Here is a 24,517-nt window from a genome sequence, read left to right on the forward strand (position 1 = left end):
AAATACACGCGCACTTGAAAGATGCAAACTTGAGTGATACTTTTGCTGATTTTCATAAAAATTGGCTTATGAAAAGGTTGTCTTTATGTGGCTTTTAATGATCAGTATTGTTGCGGTAATAGTTAACCAGGCATCATGTCCGTTTTAGAGATTAAAAGAGCGTATTTAATTTGTTCCGTGGATGATCCCATTTAGCCAGTTGCCTGGATATTTTACAAGGGAGATCCGTAGTGCATGAGCACAGCAAAAACAAAAACATCAGCATTGCAGAGTTACAAGGTCAGTAAGGAATATTGCACGACAAAAGAGGTATCTCGCGGTCGTAACTGAAATGCACACACATAAAAAACCGGTGCAAATGTAACTTGAAAAGTTTAGGTACAAGTAAGGTTTCCAATATCCTGGTGACATGCTCCTCTGAGTTGTTCTGCAAAAAAAAAATTGCACTTCTCACTTATGATTGCAATTTGATATTTTATGGTGCACGGAATGCAGATAACACATTGAATGGTCAATCATTGCCATCAAGATTTAAACATTAAAATCACGTGCATCTTATACGTACAGCGTGACTTTATGTTATATTATTAATTCAAAGCCGCTATATTTATTCTCTTAACTAAGCAAGACATAATAAATAACAATAATGTGGTCGGACATTTTCCCGCAGTGTTCTGCATTGGCGCGTTTGGTCAGTTTTGTGAGCGAGTTGTTTGACTTCGTGTAGGAGGAGATCATAAAACCTGGAAAAGCATCATGTGCATTGGGCAATGCTCTAAGCAAAGCACAGATTACGCTATATTAAAATACAAATGATTGTAATTTTCACTTTTACGCCGCCTTTCACGAAAGTCTAGAAGCACCAGCATGAGTATTTCCTGGCCATCAGCATCCAAACATGCAATAGTTGGTATTCCCAGGCAGTCTCCCATCCAAGTGCTAACCAGGTTCCAACCCGCTTGGCTTCTTATGAGGTGTGTTCTGGTCATAGTAAGCATGGCGATTCTTCGTTAGATTGACGTTTTTCTATGTACGGTGCGAAAGAAGTTCCACATACATACATCAATTAACAAGACAGGGGTGACTGAATGACAGCTCAAGGAGGGAATGTGCATGAGAGGATGACCACCACAGCGATGGAGCAAATGAGATCAGTTCATGTCCAGTCGCCAGATGGATCGTGGCTTAATGGGACTGTCCAGCAGTGGATAGATCCTGTCTGATTATACAAAACGTAGTTGTATGCATGGAAAATTGCAATGCTAAATGCGCCTGACCTTCAATGCCCCATCGATCTACATTACGCAACTTGTTTTACTGATTTATTTTCACGCAAAATGCTCAGCTTTTTTTTAACGTAACCTTTCAAAGCACTGGATGTAGGCAATAATGCCTGACCTGGGCCATCGCTGGGACCAGACTGAACATAAAATGTTTTAATCTTTACACAAATTAAGCTGCAATTAATGCCAAAGGACATGTTTGTACTGAATCCTAGATTAAACAAAGACATACGCAGCCACTTATATATATATATTACAGTTTATGGATATGATGCTGATACATTGACACAAACCTATGGAGGTAGATTTACATAAATGAACCTTATGGCGGTACCCCGGGGTACCACAGTACGCCGGCTCTCTCATCATGTCCGTGATGTAGTCATTTTTAGTCTGTTGATGGTCGGCGATGCGGCAATTAGGCCTCGGCAAGGTTACGTAATTTACCCTTTTTACCGGGTAAAAGGGTTAAGGTAAAGGGTAAATGTGTCGACATGCCAAGGGGTGTAAGGTAAAGGGTAGGGTAAAGGTAGCGCGGAATAATTACCCGGTAAATACATTGTTTACCGCTCGCTAAAAGCTCCGTGGCGCAGTCCGTGGCCTTCATTTAGAATTGGAATCATCGAGAGTATTCTATATGAGTAAAGCGCTCTACCTAGCATTTATCTGTTATAAACATTTTCACGTGTAGTAGTGCCCCAGTAATTACCCTGTAATCGGGTCATTTGTACGGGGTAAGGGTAAAGGTAGGCTCGTTTCTTTTGACCTTTTACCTTACCTTGCTAAAGGGTAAAAGGTAAGGGTAGAGTGATTGTATTGTGGTAAGGTAAAAGGTAGGGTAAAGGTAGGTTCGTTGTTTTAACCTTTTACCTTACTCATTTCGACGTGCTGTACACGATTCACCACTACGGTGCGTGCGAGCGTTCAGGGTTTCAGCGCAATCGTCCTCGCTGCGTTTCGACACCGCAGAGTGGCACTGATTTCGGATTGATTGGTATCCCAGTCGCGGAGTTAAGTAACACCCCTGGGAAAAATAGTGTACCAGAAATAAAATATTTAATTGCCTCGGCCATTTTGTATTTGGTACCCCGGGGTATCGCCATAAGGATCAAATGCAAAGAGTGAAGAGGTTAATACTGATACGTGGACAAAGTGACAGTTTTTTAAACCTCTAGGCTGTGCATTTGAGGGAGCAAAATCTAATATTTTCAAACAAGCTGTCTAGGGGCAGTTGTAGAAATCAAAGGTCGATATGCGTTTATTGCTCCTGCTTTTGGTTCTATGTGTAACACTTGGACAGATTATAAAGAGGCCAATAGATGTGGCTGGTGCGTGTTGCAGTCTTGCGCGAGTTTATACACTGCATGCAATTCTTCTCGTGAGAGAGGGCTTTTGTTTTTTGAAGATTCACCACTGCCAAAGTAAAGCGTGGCTATTGTGCTCTGGAAACTCAACTTGATAACAACTTCTTACATTAGCAATTCATTACCTCCTCTATCAGGCGTCAGAATAGGATCCCACTAGGGGGGGTGGTGTCTTTGGTTGGGCAAAAAACTAAATTCACGAAGGTTGAAGTATTCATAAGAACACACTCCCCTTTGAAGCCATAAGATTCGATTTTGTCCCTTTTTGCGCGTTTTTTTTAAATGACTCAATTTTCTGTCGTGTAATATTTTACACGTGTATTTCAACAATGGTAAGGTTGTGTATTTTTTTATGGAAAACGCGGGGTGATCATTGGCGTTAAGCTTGTTGAACTTTCTCTTTGAAAGCACGCCAGAAGAGGGGGCTATGTGGGAGACTAATAGCACACTGGCTATTTGAAACTTTGCAAACGTTACATCAATGAGGTGATCAATAATCGAGACCAATTGATTCCAATGTTTATAACCATGAATGCTTTTTCCCGCGAGCTACCATATTTAGTTAAAAGCGTAACCTTGTTGTTTCTCTGGGATTCTAGTTGTAATTCAACGTCGTCTGTGAATTCTAAAACTTGGCTTGAATCATAACCAATAATTCCATTACAGTGATGACGTACTAGGAGAGAAAATAAGAACGGGCAAGTTATTTACCGATGTGTTCATAAAATATGCTCGGAGAAAGCCTGATCCCTGAGGTAGAACCTCAGCAAATGATGAAGTTATTGGTGATGCATGTATGAGAGTGAAACAAGTTGTATATCATGAACGCGCACAGCAGAAGGTTGATTTTCTGCTTGCCAACATCCCTGGCATGCATTGACATTTCAGTCGGTCGCAGGCCCAATCTCGCGGAGAATCCCAGAAATAAAACCATTTTCAGAAATAAACCCATCAAGGTAAATATTTATGGTACGTATTTGTGGCGTGCATGTGCACGTACGCATGTGTGCTTGCACGTGTGTAAGAAAGGCGGTTAAAACACTGTGAGAATGGAAATATTTCGTACAAAGAGGTGTAGACCCTTGTATTGCAGGTTGCAAAAAATATATTCCACAGCTATCTGCCTACATTAAGTTACAAAGTCTTCGGTTATACCAAGAAAATGGCATTAGTGCTGTTTATCCAAGTTAAGCTCATTGAGACACTTGTTTTTCAACGGTAACCTTGACAACGGGAGTTTCTTTAGAAAGTTCTTAACGAGGAGATACATTTCAATATGCGAGTATCAAATAGGTGGTTTGCCGACAGTACGCGCACACACACTCACCTGGCTACATTTGCAAATAATGTCACGAGGTTTTACCGTCCTCTTTGTTTCAAAGAGCCCCCTTGGGGCAAATGTCCTTCAGAATCGGTGTCTACTGGCATGAATTGAATCAATGATCCTGTACACAGTGGCAAATGCTCTGCAACCACCAGGTTGCCCATCCATGTAATGACTGGACACATGCCAGCCACGGGTACCATTGCCACCGACGACATGCCAGTGGTTGGTATATTCCAACCGTATCTAAATCTATATATATTTGTACATTTATGAAGGCACCAATGGCTTCGGTGAACAACCCCATGCATCCCTGTGACTTTACTCTTGCTCTAACTAACCATCCATTAGGTAAGCAGCGGATAAACCTGCCGCCACCCGACACAGCCACGTAGTAGTAAGGTTTGTGAATGTTGTGGGTTTTCTCTCCAACACACTCGTGCACTGGAATAGTAACCAAATTGGTGCCTTTTGTTTACATGACAATACTTGCTAATTGGCTGTGTCGGGTGGTGTCGGTTTTAATGACACATTTAGATTTACGCTTTATAACCCAAAAACCCCTCCGGATGATATTGGTCGCGAAAGCCTACGACGTTGTTATAGAGGTATGTTCTACCTCCACACAGGTTGTTTAAACATGCCCAAGGATCAAGGGGGCATGACAGTTTTTTTTTCTCCCACGTACCAGTGATGCAGATTGCTGCCTTTGATAGTAGGCAAGATGAAAAGATTTCCTTTCCCATGATGGGCAGGAGTGGTGCTGGTAGGTCTGCCTGCCACCCGATAGATTGCGGGTCAGTTGAGCAACGCAGTGGCATCGTCCCTCCCGTTGCTCTGGGATGCATAAATCTTTTTTGATGCCTTTGATAATTAAGACATTGGCCTTTTAAGGCTTCATTAATTAGCCACTGCCATATGGCAATATTCCATTAATTACACAGTTTTCCTGCCGCATTAAAGTCCCAATTGGGAGCAGTGTCATGCTAACTGGGATCAAGAGATTCTATTAAAACAAACTGACCTTGAAAAAGAGCAGGCGTTGATGCTTGAGCAAACGTGCAAGGGAGGCGAGTGGCTCCGTAGCTTGGACCTACCGGCGATTCATTCATTTTTTGTTTGCATGTTCCTCTTTGCTGTACTATTGTGGTGATTTTCTATCTTTGTCTTAATGTATTCAACATTTGTTTTCCATCTTATTTCATCTGCAGAATATTTCACAGTAATTGCAAGTATAGTAGGTTTGAAATGCTAACAACCCCGGGGCCTCGACATAAAGATGGCGTAATGTTTGCATCAAAGCTCTGCGTGGAAGGGGGGGGGGGCGCATGGTGATGGCTTTGAATGATGCAGAGCAGGTAGTTATTTTAGCCATGACACAGCACACATTGTTCTATTCCTTTGTAGAGATTAAAAGGATTTGTCATCCGCAATGAAACAATATTACCGTCTTAACGTAAATGTGGAAGGACAGCACATTCCCTGGATACACATCTACCACGTGGCAACGTCACCCAACCTGTGTTCATTACGGGAGCAAAGGGAGAGAGGGGCACTGCTTAGAGCAATCCCTCTTAAAATCTATTAATCCCAAAATACCAATGTATGTATGTTGAACTTCTTTCGCACCGTACGTAGCCAACCGTGCTCATCGGAGGTGTGGGGGAAGGACCGCAAACTGAACGCAAAAAGCAGTTCTCAAGAAATGAGTTATACATTTCGATTTAAAAGTGCAAAGATCCAGTGGCTTCCTAATATCAGAAGCAAGAGCGTGCCAGACAGGCTGCAGAAGCACGTGTGAAAGCGCGCGATGCAGTGACCGTCTTTGTTCGATGGTTAGCCCAAAGCCGCTGCGAGGATGATCGGAGTTCGCCTGGTGGTAATGCTCCTTGACAAGATCCACTCCAGCACAATAACTGTACTGCAGTGTTCCATTTGCTTTACGTCTTTACAACTTGTCTGTAGTTATCGCTCGTACACAAAGGCAATTTTGCCTTCCATCATTGTTGTTACCCTGGCTCCTTTGAGCACCAATGCTTGCAATGATAGGCTTCATCCGGTAGCGCGTCCTCTTTAAAGCAACGCAGCGGCACCCTTACAGGGCACTCGGGAAGCTTTACTTTTTATCGCCTTGACTAGGCTCGTCTTTGTGTTGAGACTTCTAACGACTCTTGGTGGATGTTTCCTCGTGATTTTAAGTAACCCATATATAATTTATGGTTTGCTAAAATGCTGCTTAAATGATTGCCTTGGGCCAGAACAAAGGGAAATATCAGCAGGGGGGGGGAGGTTATGTACAGACGTGCCTGACAAGCCTTGCCTCTGTGTGTGTTTTAAGTGTCAGCCAGATGCACAGGTGTAGGACCCACACAGTTAATGAAATGGCAGCAGTGCCTGAAATGGGTCGCATGATTTGTTTTTCATTTGTACTGCATTGCCAATTCCGTTTCTTCAAACGACCTTTGCTATACAGGCAGTGGTTCTCTTTCAAAACAGCAGCTTCGTATTTTTTCACGTTTTTATCAAGTTATATTTTTTTTATTCGTATTTCTTGCGCTCTTTGTGAGAGGTGTGCTTGCATCGTTGCTGTTTATTTATTTGTTTCGTATTACGTAATCGGTACAGTTACTTAGAAACATAATTCCATGATGTACGGCCTCTCATAATCGTACTTTCTACTCTAAAAAAGGTAAAACTTCAATTCAGTGTTCATAAATGTGAACATTTTGATTAGTTTGTGCAACTGTGTGTGTGTTGCAGCTCCAGTGATTGTACACAATAAATAACAGGGGAAATAAAAAAGAAATACCGAGAGGAGAACAAGATTTCACTGTTTCTCTGGCAGGAGTTGTCTTTGTTTAGACCTCTCTGATTGCCACCTTTTAATCAATTTGCCATTCATTGTCTTGGGGCAGAACGGGCAATTGTGGGACATGTCATGGCTATGCAAGGGGATTCGTAACACCGCAAGCAAACAGGAATGGGAATGTAGCTATAATTATGTCTTTCTTTTGTAATCGTATTAGATTTTTTAATGTTATGATTCAGGGCATTGAACTAGTGGACGGTGGCCTAATCTAGCAAATTACAGCACCGCATTTTATTTTGGTGTCAATTTCATTGTTTACAACACTGTTGGTGGTTTTTATTTAACTAGCGTACCATGACTTTGAAACCCCCCGCCCACCTCCTACACATTTCACAAGTAGTACTAATCCCATATCTGCATTTCCCATAAATATGCTAAATTCCTCTTGATATACAAATTATTTTGTCAAGGCGCTCTTCCCCCCTCCAACCCAGCTTAAATATGCTCTCCAAGCCTGGGGTGTTTCATTCAGACGCTGTCTTCCCGACAGACCTGTTCTTCACCTGAGGATGGCTGCTTGCGTTGTGGCCGAAACGTCGTGAGAATTATTTTATTATGTTTTATTTTTATTATTTCCCTTCTACGTGACTTTACCGAACGAACCAAGAAGATAGCGTACCAGTTTTTACTTGTGTCTGCACGTTGGCCATGGCGTGGTGCGTGTACAAGTCGTGTTTACAATGAACCCCCTCGTCATTCGCGGATGTTTCTTTCGCCAAGTTTATTTTTGCATACAAGTTCATCTTTCGCGCCTTTTTTCTTCGACTATTCGCCATGTGGCAACATCGCTTCATGGGGAAAGGGGTACTGTACCTGAATATTCGTTCATACTGGAGGAATATGATGAGCTATGAAGCTTTTTCACAGATGGCCAGTAGGCCACACACGTGCTGACGCATTTACTTTCCCAAGTGTCCGTTTGCTTCTGTGAACTTTTTGCCGTGTTTTGTGGTGGGGTTTTTTTATTTCAACCGTGGGGTCAAAGCGTCAAGTGAGTGGAGGAAGTGAGAGCCAGAGTAAAAGGCAGAAACATTGATGAGTTTAGCTCAACAGGTTGAGTTGTTGGATAGACTTGCTGATGGTGATGGTGCATCTGCTGACCATCATCATCCCCACCACACACTTATCACCATCTAAGGTAAATAAACCTTTACAATGGGCATGTTAATGTATTAATTTCTATTAATTTTCTTTGTTCTGTTTTATTTTATTTGAGTTTTTTCTCCAATGGTATTATTTTACCATTTTATTAAGCATATGGATGTGATTTACGTGCACGGTGCAGGATTAATGTGATGAAACATTTTCATTTTCTCCCGTTTATGTTCAGTCAGCGGACTCGGTAACCTAACCCCCCTTCATCAACCACACAAACACAGTTATCAACGTTCGCGAATTCTACTTGACTTTTGAAGAACGAAACCCTCACGGGTGCCCGAGGCCTTCCCGTATGCTTCATCGATCCATTGTTTACGATCAATGGGAATGTGTATACATTGTGCCCTTAATTGGGTCTCCATTGCATTCACACGCGTGTCTGCGTGGGTGTTCGTAGGTAAGCACGTTTATATATTTACCAGACTCCTATAACCAGGTTCACCTTGATAGGTCTACATTTCTGAAGTAGTCATTCATGTGCAAATGCAAGGAGCGTAGGGTAAAAAAAAAACCTGATGAAATGAAACACTACCATTATCGGAGCGAGTCTCGACTGAATGCCTACACACTATGTACGTGTAATAATTTGAATAGCCGTGTTACTGCTTATCATGGGCTTTTAAGCCAGGGCACCAGAGGGTGACAGGCTACAGTATCAAAGAAGACACTGCTGATTCGACAAACAAAACGAGCCGTCCCATGCTCACCCTTTGGAGCAGCACGGTATCATCTTTCCAAAGGCGACCGCCCTACCCATCCCATTCCTACACCCCGCCCCATCCACACGCTTTCCCTTTATGCCACAACCAATATCATGGGACAGCCCGCTCCGCACACCTGTCGAGTCGTCGAGCGATGGATCTGCTGCAGGCAGGCATATCCAGCCACATTCGCCGAGCGTTCATCAAAGGAGAGGCGCAAGCTGTGGATTTGCCTGCTGCTGCCGCCGCTGCCTTTTAACCCTGAGACCAGTGCGGTGTTTGTTGTGCTTTTATAATGTCTTTCGGTTCACATGTTTTTTGACGTTACTTTTTTATTTTATTTGTCCTTCATTCTTCCCGCCGGTATAAAAACATAATTATCGCGTGGGAAGTGTATGTTGCGGTGCAGTAATGTGTTTTTTGGAGTGGCCAATGTTTTTTTTTTGACCGTTTCTTTCTCAAGGCCTACATTTACACAGTTTGATTCTTCTGTCCTTCACCTCCCTGAAGTTAGCTCCTTTGATTGCTCGAATCCCCAGCTACGTATTTCCAGCACTGTCGAATAGAATAAACAAAATACACGAGGGAGTCCAAGTGACATGCTGCCAACACACACACACATCCCAACTCTATCACACTGTTAAATGAGTGATCATTAGCAGCGCTTGTCTTCGTTTTCAATGGGGACGTAGAAATCTATCACGTTTTGTTTCATGGAAGCGCTCTCTTTAGGAGGGGAGGGACCGTACGTGTGGCCGTGGTTGTGTTGTGCCAAATGTGATGTGCAAGGCAACCAATGAAAGCTGCCCGTGGCTGAGATGGGAGGGCTGCCTTGGCAGGAAACCAGAGGTCCATTGGGAGGGATCTTGCGCACTGAATTTATGTGCATTCACCATGTCGCGTATATCATCACCTATTGATCCTGGAGTAATTGCAATGCATAATTTACCTTCACGTGGCAGCTCGGATGTGGTAGTGGTGTGTTTGCTACACTTATTTACTTTAATATGTTAATGATCACTCGAGTGACATGAATGTTCATGTCCTGATGATGAAGCCAGAGCTAGACCAATATGCGACATGAACATTCTCCCTCCCCTACTCCTGCGCAATCTCACCTTTCCTCTGAAGTACCGTACACAACATTTCCTTTACATATATATCCCGATGTGATTGAACATACAATTTGCTTGCAGTAATAGTAAAGCATGTTCTTTTCTCGGTAATATTCTTTTTATGGGTGTTAGGACTGAAGACAAACGTGATTTTTCAGTGGTAGGCTTAGACTTATTTACGCGTTCAAATCAGTATCGCTGTAGTCACCAGTGCTTTGCAGTTCCACGTAAAATTTGTAAATATTTTTCATCATTGTTGCTACAGTACTACTGTGAACCATTGGAAGGACATTTGCTCCCCTCTGCTTCCCAGAAACCGAATAAAGAAAATTGCACGAAAGTGGTTGGGGATTCTTGTCGGGGCGGTCACTTGGGGTGGCTCAGACTTCTGGCGAGCGTGTCAAGTTACTGAGCCTGCGCCTCTGAGGCCCCCCCCCTCTCCTTCCCGTAAAGAGACCTTGGTGATGATAATGGTTGTCGTGTGTTTGGGAATGTGTGGGCCCCCTCACCCGGCCACTCCATAATTACTCGCAAAACAAACCACGTCCCCAATTGGCTGTTGTTGTACCTTGCTCTGCCTGACTCACCTCTGTTAGGATTAAAGAGTACAGTGTCTCAGGTGGAACAAAGAAGGATAATTTCACTCACTGGTAGAACGTACCCACCAAGGGCCAAGCCTGAAGAGTTCACTGAAATGACTAATGGGGTAAGCGCAGCGATGGATCGCGCAGCGATGGATCGCGCAGCGATGGATCGCGCAGCGATGGATCGCGCAGCGATGGATCGCGCAGCGATGGATCGCGCAGCGATGGATCGCGCAGCGATGGATCGCGCAGCGATGGATCGCGCAGCGATGGATCGCGCAGCGATGGATCGCGCAGCGATGGATCGCGCAGCGATGGATCGCGCAGCGATGGATCGCGCAGCGATGGATCGCGCAGCGATGGATCGCGCAGCGATGGATCGCGCAGCGATGGATCGCGCAGCTGTTCCCTGGCACACTCCGTCGCCGTGCTGTCGGCATGGGCTTCCTGGTCACAGTGCAACGAATTATTCTGTAACACACACCAGTATAAATGGCGATATATATTAATCAAGTAACCCCCCCCACCCCTCAAAAGAGCTACACTCTCGAAATGGAACTTCCATTCTAAAATGGCAGTTATGTTGAAAACCGCGATGTCTTAAATGAGCCATTGCTTGTGAAAACAATTCTCCAGAAGTTAAGTCGTGGGCTCCTGGCAAAATAAAAAGTTAGGGATGTAGATTAAAACTTGGCAACACCACTTGGAAAGCTCACCGATTCAGCTGCTTCCTCCCATTTCCCCCTCACCCTTCTCAGGAGGGGTTGTGGAAACAGCATTAACGTCACCCCGGGCTTCACCAGGGATCCTTCACTTCCGGTTATGTTACTAATTTTGCAGATGCTTTTGAACTCTCATAGAATAGTAGACAACCGTAGACTGTCATGATGTATCAGAAATGGAATGGACAAAATAAAGTAGGTACACAATTCTAGATTTGAAGCTTTCGTGACTGCAAGGATTCATACTCTTAGTTCTTTCGGTAAAGTCACGTAGGTAAAAAATGTAATTAAAATTAATAAAAATGAAACAAAATCACGACGTTTCGGAGGCAAAACAAGTCTCCGTCATCAGGTGGGACCGTCACAGCCATATTTGCTGCATCAAGTGAGGTACACAAATTTATACGAACAGCTCAAGCAATGTCGTGTGCTCTGTGCGCTGCTTGTGCCACTACGGTAGCAAGATGTTAACTACCTCGCTTGGTATACAGGAGGCCGTGGGTTCGATCCTGACCCTGACGCCTGCTGTATATTTGGAGTTTGCATGTTCTTCCCGTGGTTGTGTGGATTTTTCTCCGAGTCCTCTGGTTTTTCCCTCCACGTTTATAATGAACGTGCGTTTCAAGTATTTGGCTGCGATAAATAACCACGTGACAAGCCACCTCGTTGAGCCATCATTTGTGGCCAGGTCACTTCTGAAAAAGAGCTACATAGACCTTACCTGGTAATTAAGAGAGAGGAAAAACATTTGTTAAAATTGGACACTAAAAATGTTACCAATCTAATATTGCCCAGGTTTCAAATAAATAATGCAACATGGCAATTTTAAAACTGGTGATTTTATTAAAAACAAAGTAATATTCGTGAGATTGTACGTTAATATCAACTTCTCCAAACTTTTGACCACAGCTCTTCGTAATGATTGACTTCAGGGTTCTAGCCCTACGGATCACTGTCCACAGATTACTAAATAGCAGCCTTCAAATACAATTAACACAATTCCAAGGAAATAAAAAAGACATTTAAACCTAAAGGCACTAATTCCAGTGACATTCAGGGATTAATACGAGAGATTGTATCACATCTTGCAAACAAATTTAATGATCCCCCACTGCCATTAAAAACACACAATATGTTGTGCCTGCTATTGAAACCCCACTGGCTTGTTAAAAACGGAGGAAAAGTCAAGAAAAACCTGACTGAAACATTTATTTACTGGTAAAGAGCATGGGGAGTTTTTTGTATTTTCCAGCTTATCGGTGCAGTAAGATTATAAATAAACATCTCCATCCCCTGTGGCTGTTCATGTGCCAAACCTTCCCATTTCCCTGGAGAGCTGACAGTACCAGAGGTCTATATTGCTTCTGACTTTCATCTTTATTATGAGATCCTTTAGCTTATGTATAAATCTTTTGTATTCTTTTGGGAAGGTACGAACGATTAAAAACCTTGAGAAATCCAATGGAGCATTATCTGAAAGCTAATATCCCACCATTTGGCTCTGACATTTCTAACGGGCGGATTGTGACTGAACAGCGTGATAAGCTCATCTGCATTGTGAGCCGGGCTGCAGGAGAGAGATATTAATTTTTTCGCAGCTCGGCTAGCCGGGGCCTTACGGCTCAGCCTCTGATACGGCCCCCGTGGCCGTTAATCGCGAGACGAGGGCAGGCGCAACTCCTGCCAGGGGCAGCTGATGGGGGGGGGGGGAGGGGGGGGGGCCTTTGGCCGTGTCACGCGCGACGACGGGTTAACGCCGTTTCAGGTGGGCAGACTTGCATGGTCGCTAGCGCGGCCTCGACTCGTGCTGCTGGCTTCCTTGATGGTGCTTGAGGGGCGAGGAGGATTAACGCATAAACAGATGTACGCTGTGGAAGGAAGGGCACCAAGCTCCTAGTGCTGCCAGACTGAGAGAGGGAGCATTAGTAACGCTAAGCAATTTGGACCTGGTGATGAGCGTAATTTTTATGTCATTATTATTATTATTGGTGTTTTTGGTTGGGGTGCACTTGGCAGCGGTCATGTGAAAAATGTAAACGTGGTATATTATTTGCAATAATAACGTGTCAACTATGCTATTGTATATAATTAAGCATTTTAAAATTTCTCCTGGTCTTACCGAATGCAAATTCCTCCTGGAGCTCATTTCAACAGTTAAACGTATTCCAATATGGCCTTGCAAGTAATTTTTCAATAATAACTGATTAATAATGGTTCTCAAATTAACTCATATCTAATGCAATGGACAAGAGAAATTTGTACATGAATGTTAAAGGCTTGAATGAAAGTGACAAATGGACATAGTATATTAAATAACCCATTATCAATGTATTGTTATCCATTTGCAATGTGGCCTAAAATGTAAATACTGTCCTCAATGACTGAACATGAAACCTCCGGGCAGTAAGGCGCCTTCATTTTACCTTTGACATAATTATACACCCATTGTGCACTGTGTCTGCAGTCGCACGTGATGGACCTTAATTCGCAAAAAGGAACTGGGGATCGTCATGACAGTCAGTGATTTTCTGCTTAAATGAGCAGTGCCCATCTCCTGTTTTCAGCCCTGAGCCAGTGGACGACATTTTCACGTTCCCGTGTTGGGGTGGGGGGGGTCACTCTCGCACTTATCGACCCAAGAGGGATGATGGACTGAGTCACACCCAACCAGGATTTGAACTCGTAACCTTTGGATTGCTTGGCCACTCGCTGTACAGCTGTGCCAGCCTAGGAATAGTCGCAATGTACGTGTGGCCTCCAGACCTTTGCTGCTGGTCGAAGGGTTGCAAATGCCTCGAGAAAAAGCATTTTTTTTTATTGTTGTTGACGTTTAGGTTTGTTTCCTCCCCGGCTGAGCAACAACGTGCTATGCAGTGTGCCTGTCTGTCTTGTCTACCTCTCCCCACACGTGCTCTCGTTTCTATGTTCTGTACATGTTGGTTAATATGCATATGTAGTATATTGCGTGATCCATTTATCGATATCGCACTGATTTATACTGACGTTCTCAAGAGCTGATTGAATAGTATATTCTTTGGGTCTTTTTGTGAAAGAGATTGGCGCCATATCTTGCATAAGAGAGAGAGTTAAACGATTTAATGAGTGTATTGAGATTGGTGGGAGAAATCGAGGCTTAGAAAATCAAATGGTGCCAACTATAATCTCTCCATATTATGTTCGTGGGGGTATCCGTAGATAGACCACCCTGTGATCTACCTTTTTTAAATTTGCCAATTTAAGATTTTATGTAATCTGTTACATAACTGTAGCTTATTCATATTATTTAACATCGGTATATCCATTCGTCCAGCTTCTTTAAAAAATCATAAATTACACTGGTCAACACACTTTTTCTGGCATAAGGTATTCCAACGGTTTTAAGGTGATTTTGGAGTGCTGATTCCAAATCTGGCATCAGTTTTTGTCTATCACATCAGGCTTTTGAGATATCAAATATTGCATTTTCAATAAAAACTGCAGAAGAAAAATATTAAATAAATGTGGATATATACATAAAATTATATTATAAACACACTATCCTAAAATTACAGCACCATATTTTAACACTAAAGCAGTCACTGACTCGCAACAACTTGCAATCATAAGTGACAGTTAATTTCGGGAAAAATCAATGAAAACGGGGTATGCCGATAGCATAAAAATGAGATGTGATAGAGCAAATCTGAGATCGGATTTGGAATCGGCACCCTGAAATTAGTCTAAAACAGCTGAAAAAGTCCAGGCCAGAAAAAAAAAATTTTTTGTTGTTGACCAGTGTTATAGTTATACGTTTGTGCTGCGCTGTGACAAATCCTCTTGCTTATTTCATTTATTTTCCCCTGAAGAATGCGTTGTATAACGTGTCGGCTTGGAACAAGTATCACATAATCTGTTGCAAAACAAAAAACATTCGCAGCAGCATATTTATTATTCGTTCGAAATTATTTCCTACATTTACGTGATATACATTTTTAATGGCATCGCACCATTGCTTAACATTCAGTGTAAAGGCTGGAAGATATTACATTCAAAGTACGCAAAGTTAATGAGCTGCAAAGGATGGTGAAAACGTTTCAAGAACAATCGATATTGTATTTGAGTATTTGGTGATATATGCTCAAATTATTTACAGATACAGTAGTAACCCTTTAATTAACTGTACTATAGATTGGTCATTCTGTACAAGTGTATTATTTTGTTCGTAAAATGTGTTCTAACACCCTTTTTAAGTGTTATTTGTAAAACACAACAAGCCGAGTGTGATTTAAACCATAGATTAATTGTAGTAGGTGCCATCTCACCTTCACGCAATGTTATTAAGAAAAATTGTATTTTAATAAGAAAACAAAAAGCATATAAGGACAGTGTGTACAACAGAAAGAAAAGAAAAAACAAATCTATTTTACAGATCAATCACAGATTGCAATGTAGTTTGATTTATGGAGGTATAGGTTCTTCTCTCAGTCTCTTCTCTCTTGGCACGTTATTCAGTGTTGGCCACGGTGTGCTTGACTTGGTGCAACGCAGTTGCGGGTGAGAGGTCACACCGAGATTGTAGTCCCAGGGCTGGAGCGAGATCGTTGCTGAAAAATTAGCTTTACCTCCACCCACCCACCCACTCACCGCTCCCCACCCACTCACCGCTCCCCACCTCCCCACCCACCCACCGCTCCCTACCTCCCAATCCACTCACCGCTCCCCACCTCCCCACCGCGAGGCTGTTATGGGAATGTGCGCAGGGGCGGCTGTCGATGGATGTTTGGGCCGACACCCGGCACCTGGCCGCCTGGCATGCACGGGTGCCTCCCCCCTTCACGGTGGGACGTGTGGGGCTCGCGGGGTTCGATGCTCGGCAACAAACGCCCGCAATCTCCAGCCTCCAAGGCAGCCGTGCTGATGCGGCGTACGCACGGGGGGTGGGGGGGGTGATGGCTACGCATCGTATTCACCCACACTCCACTGCTCATTGCTTCTGCTCGCCCCGGGGCCTTTCCCCAGCACCGTTGTCATCCTCCCATGTAGCCAGGCCATGTGTTGCGTAACTTGTACAGATGCAGTCATGAGCTGCTGCCAGAGGAGCAAGAGAGAGGCTGGGGGGGGGTGGGAAATAGTGTGTCGATGCGCGGAGTAGCCTCCCGCCCTCCCTATTTTCGCTGTCCGGAGGAAGATGCGAACATTCAGTGTGGTGCACGCTGATAGGTTTTACTTGGCTGCAATTTTTCGCCGGGGAAATCGAGGGCAGCGTATCCCAGCTCGGGTGCTCTCGGCGAGCCGCGGTCGCTGGAGTCTTTTGGCCCGGAGAAATGTTGCTGTCTCCTCCCCCCCCCCCCACATTTCACGTGAAAATCTTTGACAAGTTGGGGTGATATCAAAAAAAATATATAAAATGAAAAATACAGCCTGCTCAAAGGAGTGCCATGTTTTGGTGACCAACGTTTTTTTTCCGTGCCCTGTGAGAGTGACCTTGAGTTATTTTGCCAGGAATTTTATAGGGTGGTCTTTATTTATTTATTTCCATTGCACGCATGCGTTTATTTTACCCCGTGTAGCCTGCTGTGTCTAGTTGTTTGTGTGCTTTCCTAGCTTCTCTTCTTAATCTGGACATGTTATTTTGGAGCAAAATAGTGTACCAGAAGAACACACATTGCGTAAGTATATATAATTTTTTCAACGAGACTTGCAAGTATAACAATGAGAATAATGCTGAGTGCCAAAGTCCTGCATGTGACCTTTAAATTTTGACCGGGGAAAGAAAAGTTTGTTCTTGTTCAGTATTTTTGCTCTTGATAAAAAAAAATTATTACCAGTAACGTTGATGTTCATGTAAATGTACATTCATTTATATCTGACGTTCATGATTATCTAAATGATCCAGCCAGCTGGTGCTGTGGCTAATGCGTTCAACCAACAGTATATTTTCTCGTTGGGAGGTTAATTCAACTTATCCTAGCTCTGAAGTAGATTAAATTGGTACCATTTTGTCATTAGTCAAGATTTGTCGTCTGGAGAGAGTGGTGCTCTACTATAGGTATGTGAACCATAGGTTTCAACCAAAGGGATTACTCCTTCAAACACTTCAGTGCAGATAATTGCCACATTTTGTATTTTGCCTTTATTATTTGAAGTATCAATTAACAGAGATAAGGCATGTATATATATACACACTAACGTTGGCCCGTTCGATTAATTATTTAAGTAACGCAGGTTTTCAGTTTGATTACTCGACTAATAGAAGAAGACCAACATAGTTGGGAAAAGTGTCATCTCTCCCCACACGTGCCAATGGATGGGAGGTGATCGGGGGAGGGTTTGGTGAGCTTATTGGCATCAGTCACGTCACATTGGGCGTGTCTTGCAGGGTAGTTTCCTGCCTTCGGAAGGCAGGGTTTTGGGATGACTGCTGTTTTATAATAGGTTCAAGCGATGAACCACACCAAGTAGCCGCTTATAATTTTAGTTGATTAATCAGCCTCTTAGATTCAAAATACAAGCATCGTGCCCCATGCTCCTTGTTTTAATAATAACGTGAGCGGTGCAAACGCTGCGCTGCACCACAGACCCGGTGCCTGAATTGTGAGCGTCCATCCATGCGCCCCTTTGCATGCTGTGCGCACGTGCCAAACCAAATTAAACGAGCAGCAGTTCTAAACTGAAATCTCAGGTCTTTCAGCTTCACATGACAGCTGTGTCTGTGGCACGCTGCCTTCTTGGGCTGGGTGATTTTTTGTTGTTGCATGTCCCCATCTCTCTACCGTAGGCCATTACCATCACCGTGAGATCATTTAATTGTGGCCAGAGCTCTGTTGATTATAACTTCCGCCTGCCTTCTAGGCGCGTTCTGCGCAGTTCCCTCGTGTGTTGTGGCTGCCTGAGGTGCGGCTTGTCACTTTTTAACCTAACGGTTGGATTAGCATTACGGCGACCGTGCTTTCATCTTCCGTACATGCTAAAAAAAACACACTTGTTCAGTTAGGTTCAAGTAAGTTCAACCAACAAATGGCCACGTTTAAAAGGGACTCCTTTGGCCTTACAATTTTGACGAGGGCTGTGTTTTGCTGAATTTACAAAAAGGCCAAATTTCATTGCAAGATCTATCTAATGCTCGTTCATCCCTTGCAGATAATTAAGGGATATAATGTGACTGAATTTGAACACCCAGTCCTATTTTTCATTTGCCTGGGAAAGAGGACACGGGATGTTGAAATCGCTGCCACTGAGATATGGCCACGTGCTCATCCGGGCCTGCCTACTCGTTTGGCTTCCTGATGCAGCCAACTGTTACAAAAGTAGATCATTGTGGACAAATACGCAGTGGGCCACTTGCTACGTTCAAGGCTTAATGTGCACGCGCATTGAAGTGCAACAGTGCACACTGACAGCTAAGTGCCGGATGAGGCTGGTTGTAATCACCAGCGAAACGTCGTCATACTCGAATGGTAAATGTTGTGGGTTTACTCTCTTAACAGTTTTCAGTTTCATTTATTTGGTATAGCCCTGTGAGCCATTCGGCTCTTGAATCGGGTGCAACCGCAACAAACAAGAAGCAAAAACATGAAGAAGAAAACGCACCAGTGTGCTGAAGTCGTAACTAATTGGCACATTTTGTTTACGTGACAAACCTTATTGGCTGTGGCGGGTTTAACGACACATTAAAATTTACGCGATCTCACCCAAAAAAATACCTTTGTTATATTGAGAAATAGATATATTTCAAGTAGTGATCTATCTGCAATGTCATCAGCAAATGGCATTTTGACTCATAAGTTATATTCAACACGGGTACCATTGTCAGCCCCTTCTTCCCTATTTAATCCAGATCACATTTTAATGGGTTGTCTGGTCTGCAGAGCAGATGTCAGCTGTACCGATAGATAATGGAGAAGGAAATACAGATTGAATTCGTCGGATCCCACTTGTCAGTGGGGGCCAAATGAATTCTACTCATGCTATTCCACGACTGTTTTGCCTTTGGTTCCGTGGTCGCATAACTTTGGCGCAGACAAACGGCCGAGCGATTAACCACCGATAGTGTACTTAGCCTACTTGCCCTTTGTGGCCCTGTGCTTGGTATGTGGGACTGCTTTGTTGTCTGATTGCTGGAGCGTTGTGGTGATGCTGGCATTGGGCCTGCATTTTGATCATTTACCCTCTGGGGCATAAGAGCGCCCTCTTTTCAGTTTGTTTTATGCACTGTTCTGTTTAAAGTAGAATGTCAGCATCAGCTGAAATGTTTTTTTTTCTTTCTGCAAAAGCAGATTTCAATGACTTTCCTTCGTAATTTATTGTAAGCAAAAAATCCCATTTGTGGCACATAAAATGTTGCCGCTAGGCAAATACCCATGACATGCATCTCTGAACCTGTAAAGTGGCACACACGTATTTGTTTGGTTGAAAAAGTATAGGTTATTAATGCAAGGTGGTTGTAGATAATTTAAAGTAATCCATGCATGAATATTAGTAATACAGATACCCCAAGGTTGAATGTGTTTTGCTTAAAACTGGCATACCTTGGGTGTTTTCATTTGGTTAATCTGATGTTGGTCTAAAATTTACAGTACGCCCAAGCAATTTCTTGTGGTGGGTGAGATTTTAAAGAAATAAATACACGCTGCTCTGGTCATGTACTTACGTTTGTCATGAATCATGAAAAGCTGAGCTGTGCATACCATTACTTGTGTTGTTCAAACGTGCCGGTGCGCAAGAGCCGCCTCCTCCGGTGCAGCCCGTTTGAACTGCATGCTAATATCACGCGGCGCATTGTCCCCCCCCCCCCCCCCTCATCATTTATCCAGGAAGCACAGAATCACGTTAGAGGCGGCTCACTCGCATCGCCGCACACGTTGGGTCGCAGTGGGCGAGGTGCAAATGCTTTGAGAAATCCTAAATTCATTCAGCGCACACCTTACGCGTTTTTGATAAATGGATTTCAATTAAATTCCAAAGTCGTTAAGACGTTGTAATTACACGTAACGTCGTGTGTATGAATGAATAATGAGGGTGGTGTTTTTGGTGTTGTATTTTACGGTGGAGTGGCGGCGTAGTGGTTGGCACATTGCGCTATTCACATGGCCACTTGATTTCAATTCTATCTGGTGGCAAGTGATATCTAAACTTCTTCTGGGCATTCCCTCTACAAATCCACACTGACCAGTGTGATGAAGTACAGTAAAACAACCCTCTGAATTGACACATGGGGATGCCTTCATCCAGCAGTGGACTGTTCATTATTCTTTGTACAAATCAAATCTAAACTGACTATTCGTTTCATAGTACTTTTAAGTATTAGTCGAGTCAGCCACATTCTCCAACTGAATTCACTCTTTTTCCAAAGCCGAACACTTTAACGTTTGCAGTAATACTAAAAAATATGAACATTTTAATAATTGCCACTGCGTAACCTTGTAGAGCCTGGCTTACCTTGGCATTTGGAATAGCAGCATTGCTTCTGGAATCGTGTATTTGCCATTTACAAATTAAAAGCGAATATAATTGAAAATTTCAACCTCATCCACCAATTTCATCTTTGTGAAATACTATTCCAGATACAAGCAAAGCACGCCGAACTAAGACATGAAGTGAATTTCCCATGAAAGTGCGCCACGGTGTGTGAGCTGTTCCTTCGCGTATCAAAGGCTATGCTGCCCGCATAATCTCGGGAGCCCACGGTGTATGATTTTTCAGTAACGACAACACGAAAGCTCAGCCCTGCCCACTGACTTCTGAGAGCTTAGGCCTCGTCCCAGCTGTTGCCCTCTTGTCAATACGTCCAGTCCAATAAACAAGGCCGGCATGCATAAACACACCCACCTCCATTGATGTTTCGTCCCCGCGGGTTCATACTCGGCCAAGAAGCCGCAGACAGCAACTCTTATCATGAATGTCGCAAACTTTAGCCCTTTCACCCCCACGCCACCTCACGCTCTTGAGTTTGGATTTTGTTTTACTTTGACCGTGTGTTTTGCTGCGTTTTTTTTTCCCTACGTGTATTTTTGCAACCATCCAGTCTGATGTTATCAGAGTGGATGGTTGCACGGGAGGTCCCATCGCACCCATCAGTACATCTTCCAGGTCAATGCTGTTAGATTCACCCAAGGTCGTGTGTCGGCTTCTAATGCTTTTTAGAATGTTGCGTATTTTTGTGGGAAAGGCTTAAACTTTGGGTAGTGCTGTTAAACCTGTTTCCACAAAAACATTTGAATTGTTTTATCCAAGCAATGCGGTCCAAATAGAAATGATTATTTTAATTGTTATTAAGCTGCAAGTATGCACGTTTATCTGTAGCTGCATTTCTTCATATTGCGTGTGTGTTTGTTTAGCAGTATTATGCAATGCTATGTTGCTCAGCATATATTTATATATATTAAATGACACATCTGCTGAACAGAAAAGGTTTCGTGTGATAAATATTGGATATTAAATACACTTTCATCATTATGATTGCGTACCTTTTGCGTTCCAGTCGTCAGCAAAAAGCAGAGTAAACCAAAGTGATGTACTGTGGATTTCATTCACGATTTTTAGCAGAGGCTTTTTTCTTGCTCGTCTCATTTGCTTCGTGCAAAAGTAGACTGCACAGGTGCATAACAGCTTTAATGAATGTGACGATGATGGTAATAGTGGCGCTAATAAATACGGTGGAAAAATCTAATGACGCTAACATTTAACACGGATGATCATGACAATCGACAAAATGCTTTGCTTGATGAATAATTAATTTGGTTTGTATTTGTTTTGCTTTCTTGTTTATCCTCCCTGTCACAACCACTTTTCATTTGTATCTGTCTATCTCGCTCTGTCCCTTGAAATATTCGATTGGCCTTTCTGTCTCTTTACGGCCGGTTGGCTGGCTGCATGCTTCTTTGTCGCTGTCATTGTCCGTGTGTTTGTCTCAGTCCTGTTTCTCGGGTTGCTCACGCATTCCCTTCCTTTTTGTTTTTGTCTCCCCTCCCCCCCAACAGCAACTAATGCGGGAGATGCAGCAGATGGCAAGCCGGCCATTTGCCAGCGTGGACGTGGCTCTTGAGAGCGAGGAGGAGCCGCCCGACCTCATCGGAGGCAGCATCAAGGTGAGACGAGTTTGCGCTGCAACGCGTACGCCACGAGAGCACACGCACACACACGCACACATGCACGCACACATGCACGCACACATGCACACACACATGCACCCATGCACACGCACACATGCACGCACACATGCACACACACATGCACCCATGCACACGCGCGCACACACGCGCGCACACACGCACACACACATGCACACATGCACGCACACATGCACACACACACGCACACACACGCACACATGCACGCACACATGCACGCACACATGCACACACACATGCACCCATGCACACGCGCGCACACACGCGCGCACACACGCACACACACGCACACATGCACACATGCACGCACACATGCACACACACACATGCACACGCACACTGCACACATGCACACGCACACATGCATGCACCCATGCACACGCACATGCACACATGAACACACGCACACATGCACACACACATGCACGCACATCATTGTCCATTCACGCATCGTTTCGTACGGACACGATGTTCGTCCCGCACACCTGCGATGGGTGTGTGTATGTGCGCGCGTGCAGTGCATTAGTATGTACGGTATACGTGTGTGCGCCAGTGATAATAACGACGCTGTTGCGGTGGTTAGCAGCGTCACAGCGATGCAAAGCAGGTGACCCGTGGTCGAATCCCGGCCATGGCTGACATGATTACCTGAACCAGTTCAGGGCCTCCCCCCAGTAGGTCGACTCGGCCTCAAATTAGTACCTGGTGTGGTGTGTAAACATCAACACTGGGGAGACAAAGGCGGCTGGCGGTGTGCCGACCATCAAAGGTGCTCACGAACAGACTGTGCGGGATACACGGGGGATTTTGTCTGTCTGTACAAGCCACTCTATGTTTTCACCCACCAGGTAAAAGCAAGTTTTTGGTATTCATTGGCAATATACTTGTGTAAGAAGCAGGTTTACGTGGACTTGGCACTCACCATAATATCCTCAATGTTTCCCACAATTTTTTTAAAACGCACAGCTCACTTGATGGCACTCATCGCAACAATACAGCCAGCCAGGATAAAATAAATGAGTGTTCTCTGTGCTACATGTATCAGAGTTGTAGCTCAATCTACAGCCTTTGCCAGCCAGAATCCTGCAGTGCCTCCCTATTGCTCTGGGATTGTTTTGTCGGGTCGCCAATAGCGACCGTGTCTTCCCTCCACCATTATAGATCATTTGATGCATATCAGTCCATCTGAGTGAGTGAGGAAGATTGGGTGTATTATTTTTCACTTCTCAAAAGTGCGAGACCATAAAATGTCTTGTGCCCTCCACGACCGTGGGTGGTGTAATGTGGGTGTGGGAAAAGTTTTCGCCTGTTCCGGCATTAGGTGAGTGACATCCGTGGGTGGGTTGTCTGATGCAGCACAAGCCACGGGATAATAAATGCTATTCTAATCAGATAGGATGTTTTAATGAGCAGCATTAACCCTTTGTCATCCAGTCACTTTGTCGGAAGTACTTTGAATGCACACCACCTCTTGAATGCCTCTGTTACAGTTGGCAGATATACACGACACAGCTCGTGAAATCAGCATTTGAATTTTAAAAAATGCTGACGTTACGTATACAGTTAACTGAAAGTCTTGATTGAAATTGGAGCTTTTCTGTAAATATTTGAAATAATTTACAGATGTATTAAATGTTACATATAGGGGGGGAATATTATAACATTACTAGCGGGAAGTACCCGGCGTTGTCCAGGCGATAAAGACACACACACACACATAGACTTGCACACAGACATCGACCCACACACATACAAACACATCGACTTACAGACACACACATATGGACTCACACACATAGACATCGACTTTAGACACACACACATGGAGTTACACACACACATATCGACTAAGACACACACACATGGACTTACACACACACATGGACCCATGCACACACATCGACTTACACACACATCGACTTACACACACATACATAGATTCACACACACATCGACCTACACACACACACACATATGGACTTACACACACATATCGACGCATGCACACACGGACTCACACATACACACACATCGACGTACACACACACTTCGACTGATACACATGGACTCACACAAACACACATCGACTCACACACACACACATAGAGCCACACACACACACATCGACTTACACGCAGACGTATGGACTTACACACACACACACATCGACTTGCACACACACACATCGACTTGTACACACACACACACGGACGTACACACACACACATTGTCGCAGACACGCACATCGACTCACGTGCACACAAAGACTTAGACACACATTATTATTTT

The 24,517-nt window shown here is 43.8% G+C and overlaps 1 protein-coding gene across 2 annotated transcripts in view; it reads left to right on the plus strand.

Annotated features, from left to right (window-relative positions):
* ATRN (attractin) overlaps window positions 1–24,517 on the plus strand; it is a 298,845-nt gene that overhangs the window by 243,967 nt on the left and 30,361 nt on the right. For both annotated transcript variants that reach the window (XM_078599563.1, XM_078599564.1), the window contains exon 27: window positions 22,079–22,186. In XM_078599563.1, coding sequence (XP_078455689.1) covers window positions 22,079–22,186 — 108 coding nt within the window. The remainder of the gene's footprint in view (window positions 1–22,078; window positions 22,187–24,517) is intronic.

The sequence above is a fragment of the Lampetra planeri genome, chromosome 12 (genome assembly GCF_965212315.1).
Source record: "Lampetra planeri chromosome 12, kcLamPlan1.2.h2, whole genome shotgun sequence".
NCBI lineage: Eukaryota > Metazoa > Chordata > Hyperoartia > Petromyzontiformes > Petromyzontidae > Lampetra > Lampetra planeri.